This window comes from Caretta caretta, chromosome 2 (assembly GCF_965140235.1).
Source record: "Caretta caretta isolate rCarCar2 chromosome 2, rCarCar1.hap1, whole genome shotgun sequence".
NCBI lineage: Eukaryota > Metazoa > Chordata > Testudines > Cheloniidae > Caretta > Caretta caretta.
Window position 1 is genome coordinate 200,134,009 of NC_134207.1, and position 14,036 is coordinate 200,148,044.

The 14,036-nt window shown below is 39.3% G+C and overlaps 2 protein-coding genes across 4 annotated transcripts in view; both read right to left on the minus strand.

Moving 5' to 3' along the window:
- The window catches only part of RPL15 (ribosomal protein L15), a 153,642-nt gene that overhangs the window by 20,892 nt on the left and 118,714 nt on the right, over nucleotides 1-14,036 (minus strand). The gene's annotated exons all lie outside the window — the stretch shown is intronic.
- The window catches only part of LOC125631627 (ubiquitin-conjugating enzyme E2 E1), a 63,648-nt gene that overhangs the window by 1,681 nt on the left and 47,931 nt on the right, over nucleotides 1-14,036 (minus strand). For all 3 annotated transcript variants that reach the window (XM_048838594.2, XM_075125746.1, XM_048838595.2), the window contains 2 exons: nucleotides 11,669-11,801; nucleotides 364-511 (listed from right to left, as the gene is read on the minus strand). In XM_048838594.2, the coding sequence (XP_048694551.1) occupies nucleotides 364-511; nucleotides 11,669-11,801 (281 nt within the window). The remainder of the gene's footprint in view (nucleotides 1-363; nucleotides 512-11,668; nucleotides 11,802-14,036) is intronic.

The following is a 14,036-nucleotide window of genomic DNA, read 5'->3' on the forward strand; positions in this document are numbered from 1 at the left end:
CCACACACAAATATGGTGTTTAAAACACTACTTTGTTTTTAGCTGGAATTTCAATCTACAGATTGATTGTCCAGGATTTTTCTGGTTGCTGCTTTCTTTGCAGTGCAGTGTAAGAACAGATAGATTACAGACATATACAGAATATCTGAACAACTTCTATTATCCCACAAAGAGAACAGAAAGCTTGGGCTATCTTGTGGGGACATAGGGATTCTCTTCTCTAAGAGCTTGATCCTATGCTCATTGAAGTCAATGGCAAAGCTCCTTTTGACTTTAATGATGCAGGATCAGGATGTAAGTTACTAACATGCCAGATGAGCCGTATCAATAGAGATGTTATCTGTTAGGGTATGTGAGACTTACCAGGGTTGCAGTCTGTAAGAAGTGAGCAGATGGAGAGGAGAACTTTAGAAATAGTTAGTGCTGGACTCCAGTTGTCTTTTAAAATGTCAAGGCAGATCACTCCTTGGCTGTTAATATTACAGTGATAGATTCTTGTCCGAAACGTAACCTAGAAAAACCACAATTACAAGATTGTTTGCTAACATGTAAAACTACACAGGTCATAAGTTTGACTTTACAGATTTAAACAGAAAAAGGATAGGAAACCCAACATTTAATTCAGATTAAAAGTAACTCCAGCTCTGCAAGGCTAAACTGTAAAGTTAATCTTTAAATGTATACTAAAGCTGAATCAGATGTAGTGTGCCATTTAATATCTTTCCTATCAGAATAATCAAAAAAACTGGGTGGTTTTTTTTTCGGATTCCTGGTGTGCTGCTGCCCTCTGGTGTCAACTAGTTGTATTACAACAGTTTTAAATCCGCTTTTAAAACGACAAGCGGACATTACTATTGTGTTAATCTTTCTTTTGTTTTCCAGATTGTTTTATGCAACAAGAGAAACAGTGGTTACATTTCATTTGTAGAAGAAAAGTGTGAAATAGTTCAATTAACTTTAGCTTAAATTTAACAGAATGTAACAGAAGATGAAGTATTTACTGCAAATGAAAATTAGAAGTAATAAGCTATACTTTATATCTGCACAAACTGTACAGATAAAACAGAATTCTTTATGCTTCTTAAGCACCATAAGATCAACCTGGATGGTCAGTTTCTCTCCATACTAAGTTTCCCACAAAAATCACTCCCTGTTAATGGAACATTTCTTTTTGTTGCACAATTCTCTTCATTTTGAATGCAAATCATATTTCAGTTAAAGGTGGAGAAGAAAATTTAGTCTCATGCTTTAACATAAATGGAATGTATAGGAAGGTGCGATGTTGAAAATTGAAGTCTCCTGTCTATCAAAGAGCCCACAGAGCTCCACAGCACATCCAGGCCAATATCTGTAGCAGATTCCCGCTGAATCCCCCCGTGTCAGAAGGAGGCAGGCCTCCACTCTTGGGATGGCTGCTGCAGTGAGGGGCTTTTGCAGCTCCCTTAGAATTCTACGGCTGTGGAACAACTCAGAACAGGTAAAATAATGAAACCAAAGCAGTAGAAAAACCTTCCTGCATTTCTCTAATCTGGACCTGGAGAAACCAATTCTAGGGTCAGCAGGATGGTTGTCTCCACTCCCTTTCAAAAGGGGTCTCAGTACTGAGGGCACTAATTATTATCATGGTGAGCACTGTCATAGTGGTGAGAGATATGGACACCTGTCTGTTCGGCATGGCAAGGCAATGACCAAATTAATTTCAAATAGGCCACCAGATGATAACTAATATGTCAAAGTTGTATTGTATGAGAGGACTCCAGAGGTGAAGAATGCTTTTCAAGCCTCCCTTCTTCAGAGTTCCCAAATCTCATGATTTTATCGTAAGTCTTGTAATATTTGCAGTTGTATTGTTTTGTCATTATAGTTCCCACTTTGCTGTTGTTTGTCTGTATAATCTCTGTCTGGTTCTGTGATTGTTCTTGTCTGCTGTATAATTAATTTTGCTGGGTGTAAACTAATTGAGGTGGTGGGATATAATTGGTTACATAATCATGTTACAATATGTTAGGATTGGTTAGTTAAATTTCAGGAAAATGATTGGTTAAGGTATAGCTAAGCAGAACTCAAGTTTTTCTATATAATCTGTAGTCAATGAGGAAGTGACTGGGGGTGGGCATGTGGGTGTGTGAGATGGGAACAGGGAATGGGGGTAAGAAAATTGGAATCATGTTTTGCTAAAGGGGGAGATGGGAACAGGGAATGGGGGTAAGAAAATTGGAATCATGTTTTGCTAAAGGGGGAAATGGGAACAGGGAATGGGGGTAAGGAAGTTGGAATCATGTTTGGCTAAGGGTAGGAATGGGAACAGGGACACAGGTGTAAGGCTCTGTGGTGTCAGAGCTGGGAAGGAGGATACTAAGGAAGGAAACTGGAATCATGCTTGCTGGAAGTTCACCCCAATAAACATCGAATTGTTTGCACCTTTGGACTTCGGGTATTGTTGCTCTCTGTTCATGCGAGAAGGACCAGGGAAGTAAGTGGGTGAAAGAATAAGCCCCCTAACATTTGCTTCTGGAGATAAAGTGATTGTGAGAATTCTCACGTTCATGTAAAATAATTAAAAAGGTTCCGTGACCTTATGGTTGCAGAGAAAAGCTTGGAAATGTGACTTAAGTGTACCCTAAAAACCAGAAGGCAAATAAAGGAACCCCACATTTTTAATGAAAAGAATCATAATTTTAAAACCAATCTTGTGATGTTGGGGGCTTAACTTATGATTTTTGAACGTCTGGGGTTGGCAATACTGCTTCCCCTATTGCAGAACAGGTATGGATTTTATTTACTAGCTGCCATAACTCTTCCCTGTTCACTCCACTTAAATCCATAGAATTTATATAATCCCACAATTTCCATTTTCAAGATGAGGAAATAAAAGTTCAAGAGTTCAAGTGACCTGCCCAAGGCCACACAGCAAGTCAATACTGTTTCCATGGGTCTGGCTACAGATTCAAAAATCAATAGTGCAGTAATTTATGTTATCAAAGCCATGGCCAAAGTTTTCAAACTTGGGTGTCTAAAGTCAGTATGAGAACCAATGTTTTTTCCGCATTGTTCTTACAGAATAGCAAATATGGCTTATGCTTTAATACCAGATACTAAGATCTCTTTCACATTAGGTTTTTAAATCCATGAAAAGCAGCCAGATTTCCAAAGGGGCAGCACAACTGTAGCCTCCATTGACTTCAAAGAGCTCAGCACTTCTGCAAATTCAATCCACTTCTGTTTAGATTCTTAAGTACATACTTCGGAGCCTAATTTTAGGCACCCAGGCTGAACGTAGCCTATGTCTTCACATTAAGAAGAAACACATTAAAAAGTGTCCCAACGCTATGTTTTGGAGAACAGTAAGTCTATCCTGCAACCCTCCCTCACGTGTGTGGTGCCACTGAAGTCAATGGAACTACTTACAGATTCATAGATACTAAAGTCAGAAGGGATCATTATGATCATCTAGTCCGACCTCCTGCACAACACAGGCCACAGAATCTCACCCACCCACTCCTGCGAAAAACCTCTCTCCTATGTCTGAGCTATTGAAGTCCTCAAATCGTGGTTTAAAGACTTCAAGGAGCAGAGAATCCTCCAGCAAGTGACCCCGTGCCCCATGCTATAGAGGAAGGCGAAAAACCTTCAGAGCCTCTTCCAATCTGCCCTGGAGGAAGATTCCTTCCCGACCCCAAATATGGCGATCAGCTAAACTCTGAGCATATGGGCAAGATTCACCAGCCAGATACCCAGGAAAGAATTCTCTGCAGTAACTCAGATCCCACCCCATTTAACATCCCATCACAGGCCACTGGGCCTATTTACCATGAATAGTTAAAGATCACCATAATAAAGATTATCAAAATCATGTTATCCCATCATACCATCTCCTCCATAAACTTCAGAGTAACAGCCGTGTTAGTCTGTATTCGCAAAAAGAAAAGGAGGACTTGTGGCACCTTAGAGACTAACCAATTTATTTGAGCATGAAATAAATCATCCGATGAAGTGAGCTGTAGCTCACGAAAGCTTATGCTCAAACAAATTGGTTAGTCTCTAAGGTGCCACAAGTCCTCCTTTTCTTTCCTCCATAAACTTATCGAGTTTAATCTTAAAGCCAGATAGGTCTTTTGCCCCCACTGATTCCCTTGGAAGGCTATTCCAAAACTTCACTCCTCTAAACTTCCCAATGACCATGAATTATAACTGTTCACCCGAGTAAGAGCTGTCAGATCATGCCCTAAATCTTCAGAATTTGCCAGCTGTCCATGCCCATGAATCTCATTGTCTATTTATTGGTAACAAGGGTAGTTCTGACACATTCAGGAGGCGTGTGGCATAAGAAGAATGCACCAGTGTTTTTTCTGGGATTAGACTGGCCCACATGTTAAACTCGTCTGTCCTCCCTCATAGCTGTTCTACTGCGTTCCTGGATCCTTCTAGCATTCAGCAATGTGAAAAAACACTGTTTGTGCCCCTCCCTCTCACTCAGTCTCTGAGTGGGAGCACTGGTAGGGGTGTGGCATGCATAACTACGAAACGAATGCCTCTAGTTTCCTGGGCACTGCATCTTTAAGTTTCCAAGAACTTGCCTGCTATGCAGAGTGCTGCAGTCTTTGTGTTCTCAGAGGCACAGTAGCCTGTGACACAAGAGACACCCCCACACTATGCTCTCTCATGGAGACATTACACTTCATTCTTTATAAATAACTCTGATTTTCAATTGAACAAAAGTACATGCTTTTGCATATTATGTATGGAAACAACAAAATAATGTCCAGGAGACAGCACAGTATTTCTCTCTCTCTCCTCTGTAACAGGCAACAGCAATTGAGAACAAAACCAGTTGCTGATCTCTGCACATCAAAAGCTTTAAAAGGTACAATATACAGAAACCAAAAAGGCATCTATTTCTTTGCTTCATATACCCCAATGAGTGCTTCCTAGTCTACGTCATGTACATCAGGCCAAGCAGTTGGGTGACCTCACCTGGTGATACAGGAAATTGAAAAAACAGATCACTCCATTCAGGATAAGGGCGGGCAAGGAAGAATGGAAGTCCAATGCATGTACAGTTCCCAGGCAAGACTTTGCTATTGGCTCATAAGCAGCCTCCAATTCCATCCCACTGTTGGGTTAATACTTCACTATTTTGACCTTCAGCTCTGATTTTCCTAAATTATTATCTCCCCAGCTTTCAGATGGCAGTTTGTTAAAATGCACCATAAAACCTTTCAAAAAGGAAGCATGAGTATTTCCAGTATTTAAACTTGGAGAGTGGTCAGTTTAGATGAGCTATTACCAGCAGGAGAGTGAGTTTGTGTGTGTATGGGGGTGGGGGGGATGTGAGAAAACCTGGATCTATGCAGGAAATAGCCCGACTTGATTATGTAAAGAGTTGTCACTTTGGATGGGCTAGCACCAGCAGGAGAGTGAATTTGTGTGTGTGTGTGGGGGGGGGTGGAGGGTGAGAAAACCTGGATTTGTGCTGGAAATGGCCCACCTGTTGATCACTTTAGATAAGCTATTACCAGCAGGACAGTGGGGTGGGAGGAGGTATTGTTTCATATTCTCTGTGTGTATATAAAGTCTGCTGCAGTTTCCACGGTATACATCTGATGAAGTGAGCTGTAGCTCACGAAAGCTCATGCTCAAATAAATTGGTTAGTCTCTAAGGTGCCACAAGTACTCCTTTTCTTTTTGCGAATACAGACTAACACGGCTGTTCCTCTGAAACCTATTTCCAGGTTAATGAACTAAAGACCAAATTCACAGAAAGTTCAAGCATTCCAATTTGCAAATGCACACTGGCTCTGAGCACGGGAGATGAAAATTGGGTAGCCTGAGAAAACAACTTTTTTCAGACCGATTTTCAGTACAGAAGGTTAACTATCTGGTATTAAAGCATAAGCCATATTTGTTAATGTAAGAACAAGAAAAAAAAATCATCAGTGGTATAGACTGACCAAAATTTATGGATGCTTATCAAAGCATGGGGCAGGATGGGCAGGATCCCCTGGGAAAACAACATGACGGGGAAAGGAGTCCAGGAGAGCTGGCTGTATTTTAAAGAATCCTTATTGAGGTTGCAGGAACAAACCATCCCGATGTGTAGAAAGAATAGTAAATATGGCATGCGACCAGCTTGGCTTAACAGTGAAATCCATGCTGATCTTAAACACAAAAAAGAAGTTTACAAAAAAGTAGAAGATTGGACAAATGACCAGGAAGGAATATAAAAATATTGCTCGGGCATGCAGGAGTGAAATCAGGAAGGCCAAATCACACCTGGAGTTGCCACTAGCAAGAGATGTTAAGAGTAACAGGAAGGGTTTCTTCAGGTATATTAGCAACAAGAAGTAAGTCAAGGAAAGTGTGGGCCCCTTACTGAATGAGGGAGCCAACCTAGTGACAGAGGATGTGGAAAAAGCTAATGTACTCAATGCTTTTTTTGCCTCTGTCTTCACGAATAAGGTCAGCTCCCAGACTGCTACACTGGGCAGCACAGTATGGGGAGGACGTCACCAGCCTTCTGTGGAGAAATAAGTGGTTCAGGACTATTTAGAAAATCTGGATGAGCACAAGTCTATGGGACCAGATGCGCTGCATCCAAGAGTGCTAAAGGAGTTGACGGATGTGATTGCAGAGCCATTGGCCATTATCTTTGAAAACTCATGGTGATCGGGGGAGGTCCCGGAAGACTGGAAAAAAGCTAACATAATGCCCATCTTTAAAAAAGGGAAGGAGGATCTGGGGAACTAAAGGCCAGTCAGCCTCACCTCAGTCCCCAAAAAAATCATGGAGCAGGTCCTCAAGGAATCAATTCTGAAGCACTTAGAGGAGAGGAAAGTGATCAGGAACAGTCAGCATGGATTCACCAAGGGCAAGTCATGCCTGACTAACCTAATTGCCTTTTATGACGAGATAACTGGCTCTGTGCATGGGTGGGAAAGCAGTGGATGTGTTATTCATTGAATTTAGCAAAGCTTTTGATACGGTCTCCCACAGTATTTTTGCCAGCAAGTTAAAGAAGTATTGGCTAGATGAATGGACTGTAAGGCGGACAGAAAGTTGGCTAGATTGTTGGGCTCAATGGGTAGCGATCAATGGCTCCATGTCTAGTTGGCAGCTGGTATCAAGTGGAGTGCCCCAAGGGTCGGTCCTTGGGCCAGTTTTGTTCAATATCTTCATTAATGATCTGGAGGATGGCATGGACTGCATTCTCAGCAAGTTTGCAGATGACACTAAACTGGGAGGAGTTACACTGGATGAGAAGCTGGATATGAGTCAACAGTGTGCCCTTATTGCCAAGAAGGCCAACGGCATTTTGGGTTGTATAAGTAGGGGCATTGCCAGCAGATCGAGGGACGTGATAATTCCTTTCTGTTCAACATCGGTGAGGCCTCATCTGGAGTACTATGTCCAGTTTTGGGCCCCAAACTACCAGAAGGATGTGGAAAAATTGGAAAAAGAGTCGAGTGGAGGGCAACAAAAATTATAAGGGGACTTATGAGGAGAGGCTGAGGGAACTGGGATTGTTTAGTCTGCAGAAGAGAAGAATGAGGGGGGATTTGATAGCTGATTTCAACTACCTGAAGGGGGGTCCAAAGAGGATGGCTCTAGACTGTTCTCAGTGGTACCAGATGACAGAACAAGGAATAGTGGTCTCAAGTTGCAGTGGGGGAGGTTTAGGTTGGATGTTAGGAAAAACTTTTTCCACTAGGAGGGTGGTGAAGCACTGGAATGGGTTACCTAGGGAGGTGGTGGAATCTCCTTCATTTGAGGTTTTCAAGGTCAGGCTTGACAAAGCCCTGGCTGGGATGATTTAGTTGGTGATTGGTCCTGCATTGAGCAGGGGGTTGGACTAGATGACCTCCTGAAGTCCCTTCAAACCCTGATATTCTATGATTCTATGAAAGTGACTGTTTTCCAGTTAGAGGAGCTCTGCCTAACTGAGGCAATGAGGAAAGGATTTAAGTGATTTGCACTTAAGTAGAAACTCAGACCTCTGATGTTTTTAATGCACATATAGACTAGCTGTTCACCATGTACAATTTTTGTTGATGATACAAAAGCCAGTGACATGGAAAACATAAAAATAAAATCTAAAAAAAATGTACAAATATGTTTAAAGTAGTGCTTTTGATTAATCACAGTTAACTCATGCGATTAACTCAATTTTTATAGCGATTTAAAAAATTGTGATTAATCACACAGTTAAACAATAGAATAATAAATTTCAATTGGTATTTTTGGATGTTTTTCTACATTTTCAAATATATTGATATTCTATTACATCACAGAATACAAAATGTACAGTGCTCACTATTATTTTTATTACAAATATTTGCACTCTAAAAATGATAAACAAAAGAAATAGTATTTTTAATTCACTTCATACAAGTATTATAGTGCAATCTCTTTTTCGTGAAATGTAACTTAGAAAGGTAGATTTTTGTTGTTGTTACATAACTGCATTCAAAAATAAAACAATGTAAAACTTTAGAGCCGACAAGTCCAATCAGTCCTACTTCTTGTTCAGCCAGTCGCTATGACAAAGAAGTTTGTTTACATTTACAGAAGACACTTCTGCCTGTTTCTTATTTACAATGTCACCTTAAAATGAGAACAGGCGTTCTCATGGCACTTTTGTAGCCGGTGTTGCAAGGTATTTACCTGCCAGATATGCTAAACATTCATATGCCTCTTCATGCTTTGGCCACCATTCCAGAGGACATATTTCCATGCTGATAATGCTCATTAAATTTGTGACTTAACTCCATGGGGGAGAACTGTATGTGTCCTGCTCTGTTTTACTTGCATTCTGCCATATATTTCATGTTATAGCAGTCTGGGATGATGACCCAGCACATGCTCATTTTAAGAACACTTTCACAGCAGATTTGACAAAATGCAAAGAAGGTACCAATGTGAGATTTGTAAAGATAGCTACAGCACTAGACCCAAGGTTTAAGAATCTGAAGTGCCTTCCAAAATTTGAGAGAGATGAGGTGTGGCGCATGCTTTCAGAAGTCTTAAAAGAGCAACACTCCAATGCGGAAACTATATAACTCGAACCACCAAAAAAGAAAATCAATCTTCTGCTGGTGGCATCTGGCTCATATAATGAAAATGAACATACGCCAGACTGCTCTGCTTTGGATCGTTATCAAGCAGAACCCACCATCAGCATGGATGCATGTCCTCTGGAATGGCGGTTGAAGCATGAAGGGACATTGAATCTTTAGCTCATCTGGCTCATAAATACCTTACAATGCCGGCTACAACAGTGCCATGCGAATGCCTGTTCTCACTTTCAAGTGACATTGTAAAAAAAGAAGCGGTCAGCATTACCTCCTGAAAATTGTAACCAAACTTGTTTGTCTTAGTGATTGGCCAAACAAGAAGCAGGACTGAGTGGACTTGTAGGCTCTAAAGTTTTACATTGTTTTATTTTTGAATGCAGGTTTGTTTTTTTTACATAATTCTACATTTGTAAGTTCAACATTCATGATAAAGAGACTGCACTACAGTGCTAGTATTAGGTGAACTGAAAAATACTATTTCTTTTGTTTTTACAGTGCAAATATTTGTAATCAAAAATAAATATAAAGTGAGCACTGTACACTGTATTATAATTGAAATCAATACATTTGAAAATGTAGATAACATTCAAAAATATTTAAATAAATGGTATTCTATTATTGTTTAATTGTGCAATTAATCACAATAAACTTTTTTAATTGCCTGACAGCCCTAGTTTAAAGTAAAAGTTTGTGATCACTCCAGCATTTATATCATTGGTGAAAAATCAACACAATAACAACAAAATCAAATCAGATCTGGAAAACACTGAGCTATTAAGACAATACAGAGAGATATCTGAAGCCAAGAGAACACTAAGCCATATGGAAGAAGAGCAGAAAATATAATGAAACTGAACACCCCTCCCCCCGGAAAGGTCCCACTTGAAAGAGCTTCGTCTTGGTCACTGCACTGATGTGAAACCACTATTGCATTAGGAAAAAAGAGACAAAGAAGCTGATCCCATGACTCACAAAGATAAGTGGTAGGATAAGGTAATATCTATATATATCCATATATATCCATATATATCCATATATCTATATCTATATACACACACATACACACACACACACCTGCAAAGTGAGATTGGGGGGAAAAAGCAGTTAGAGGTTATTAATACAAAAAAAATCAAAGCACAGATTGGGTCAACCCAAGCTACTATTTTCACCTCAACACAAATCAAATGCAGCCTCACCGTAATGCTACTCTTGGGAACTGGAGAAATTACATGGTGTAATATTGCAGAAGAGTAGCAGCAGCCTTGAGGACAAAGTACAGTTTAACAGCCAAAAGCTCTTCAATTCTAATCTGGACTCTGTGACTTTCTGGGTGGCCTTGGGCAATTAAGCATGTGCCTGTCTAACCAGAGCCTGAATCGCCCTCTCTGTATTTCACTCTCTTCCACTTGCAAAATGGGGATAATAGTTCTATCTTGCAGGAATAGTGTGAGGATTAATGTTAACACAGAACTCTAAATATGTAATGTGCTCCATAAATACAAATTATTTACATTATACATACTAAAACTAGACACTTTGGCCACTGTCATAGGCTTTTTTGTAAGTTTCTTGCACTGACTGGCTTACTTTAAGTCCGAACTTGAAACAACTTTCATTTTTAAAAACTTCTATGTCTGCAGCCTCAGACCCATTCATGGAGATTAATGGCACTTGCTCTTCCCGTTTTGGGATAGACAAGCTAAAGTGCCAATGAAATGGCAACCAAACCTTTAGCACCATAGGATATAGGATTCTCATGGCAGCATACTTCTGCCTAAGGTGAAGCAACTGGAAAGAAACATTGCTGAATATATCCATTTCAGCTGACATCCTCTTAGGATTTTCCTTATGACCATCACCGCCAACAAAAAAATACTAAAGCAATGAGACCCGGAAACACCCTTAGGCAACCTTATTCGGCAATTTCCTATCTTAAGAGACTGTCCTAAAGAATCCCCAAACATATTGGCCTAAATGTGTGAACCATAAAGGAACATCTACTTACATTAGTATTGGATTTGTGATAGAACCCAACAACACAGAATACGACAAGCTTCCAAAATATAACTTGTATCCAGAATCCAGAAAAGCACTACTAAGAAATTGATATTATGCACATAAATCAACTATTAGCAAATCCCTAAAAGAACCAGGGCCTTAAAAACCATATTTCTGCTTGAAATCTTTTAACCTACTGTTGTTACAAAACACACCTTAAAGTTTACTGTAACTGAAAGAGATGAGAGAAAGAAATATTTGCCTCTATTTTTCCAGTTTGTTTTCTTTCTTTCACAGCACTTTTTGTATATTTGGTTTCATAGTTTCCCCTGTGTAGTCAGTCAGCTTCCCATGTTTGTGCAACAGGGAAAGGGAAAAATACTTAAAAAACAAAAACAAAAAAAACCAGAAAAGAGATGATTGAAAAATAAACCCCACCAAAACTGGGCAGGGGATTCCAGGTGTGGTTCTTGAAACCAGGTTTAACTCATTTTCTTATATCAACTGGATTTCAAATTGACTGTGTCCCATGAATGTTGAGTATGCTGCAAACATCCTGCAGATCACTGGGTAGTAAAGTGTTAGGCTGTCTCTCTTACCTTTGGAGGCTTGAAGGGATATTCTGGTGTAAATGTGATATCAAGGAAGAAAACTCCACCCTCATATACTGAGCCTGGAGGTCCTAAAATAGTTGATCTCCATTCATAGATGTTATCGCCTTTGGGGCCAGCGCTGTGCAATAAAAAGGATACATACATTTAGGAGGTAAAGCTACAAAACCAATTTGAATAAATATGATTCCATAGATTTAAAGATAGTTGAATCTCAACAATGTGATATTTAATACACAATGTAGAGGTTAGGACTGTAATAAAAAGTAGATAGCTTGTTTCCAAGCTTCATTACAATCTTATACCTGCATATCTGAGCCATTGTTAAGACTAAGTGGCGCACACTGTATTGCAAGGGTCTGGAGAAGGAGGTAAAATGATTTTCTGTGTCTTTAAATCCCATTCTGTGGATCTGGATGTTGGGAAGAAGTACCAACTTCCCCATTTGTCCTTACAAACAAAAATAAAAATGCACATCCCTTCAGATAGCACCAGTTCAATGCAACAAGAAACATCAGTAGTTAAGTACTACACAACTTCAAAAGAAAATTCTAGAAAGGGCTGCTTCATGTTAGCCCTATTACAGCTTTATTACAGGGTTCCCATGAGCTAAACCTCACAGACCACATTAAAATTGGAAACTTGCTTACTGGTACTTACTTAAACAAATTCGAGTGAAAAAAAATTATCCTCATTGTGCACTGATTTTTTTTTTTAGTTTGATGTAATCAACAGGAGATATTGTTTACATTTCCTACATTATTACTGAACAGCAGTAGTTCATTTGCTTTAATTGAGTGGATCAAAACTATATTATGATGCTTTACAATGTCAAACTTCTCCCTGCTTGGCCACAGTATATTTTGTGCAAAATGGTTTCTAAAATGAAGCAACGATATGGGTTTTTCCTAATGTTGCGGCCCATTTTACAGAGCTGTTTTTTGCAAATTTCCATAAAATCAGGGTTAAATCTTGGATTTAACATTCCAAACACACTGCAAAGACCACCTTTTTCTCCTAGCACTGATGTGGGTGGAGGGATAAATTAAAGGTCTTTTATTCATTATAATAATTATGGGGCATTAGTATTAGAGGTGGAAGGCATCTAATGCATTCAATATGAACGTGATAATGTGACAGGATCCAACTGATGGGTGCTTATTAATTGTGTTATGAATAGAAATAAATAAATACAAATAATGTTAGATCACACTGTAAAGTTCCCAACACCCAAGGATGATGGACGGCTTTCTGTTCTTTGTTCTGCTGGTGAACATATTCCTCTATGTATGGGTAAGCAAAGGGAGAAGGAATTTTGTATCAAATACCTCTATTATCTCATCTTTAGGTTCCAAATCCAATAAATGCCCATGGTACTTTGATGATTAATTTTAATAGCAAGACCCGTACTAGAAGATTTCTTTGCATGTCTCCCCACATCCTCCCCAATGTGTAAAGTTCTGAAAACTAACACAAAAATTACACACTGTACATTGGAAAATCTCTCTCACATCCAAACCCAAAGCTTCACATAGCTTGTGAAATGAGGCTTCGAACAAAAACACTAATGTAAGGTAAAATCCATTGTACCCTAAAGACTCATGATATCCCTCTCCTCCCTAATTATTTCTCTTTGCCCCATACAAGTCTGTATATCTGGATGCTTAGCTCTACAGCTACTAGACATGTAATGGGCTGTGATACTACTGTATTTCTACAAGAAGCCCTGCCTAGGGACAGGCACCAGCTTAACTGTGCAAAGTTATTGAAAAGGCACTCTTGGGTGCCCTTAGTCACTACTCCAAGAAATTACCTCTTGGGAGTGGTGTTGAAACACTATCATTACTCCAAGTTGCACAAGCCAACCCCCTTAAGATGGAACTACTGCATGGAACAGGTCCTTGCAATTTGTTAATACCAATGCACTGCTGGAATTTACAAATTAAGAACTGTCAACTGGGAGTACTTCAACGTGGGGTGGGGGCGGGAAAGGGGGAAGCAACATGATCAGCATACTAAATAAGGCCCTCAGAGCCTATGAGAAATATTTCAGTATTTTATTTTGCATTTCATTTCTAGTTTAAACCCAAATGACTATCAATACAAAAAAAACCCCCAATGACTTAAAATTATTATTCAATAAAAACCCAAATGACTTCAAAAATATTATTCATAATAGTCTTAGAAATGTCTTATACCCTATTAGGCTTCCAATTAGTTATTAATGCATGCAAGGTGCTTTCATTTCCACAGATGTAGTAGTATATTAATAGAGTTTTGGATTAAATATATCTATCACATCTTTGTAAAACATTAGTAGACATTTCCCCAATATTTTATTAAAAAGTGATGCATG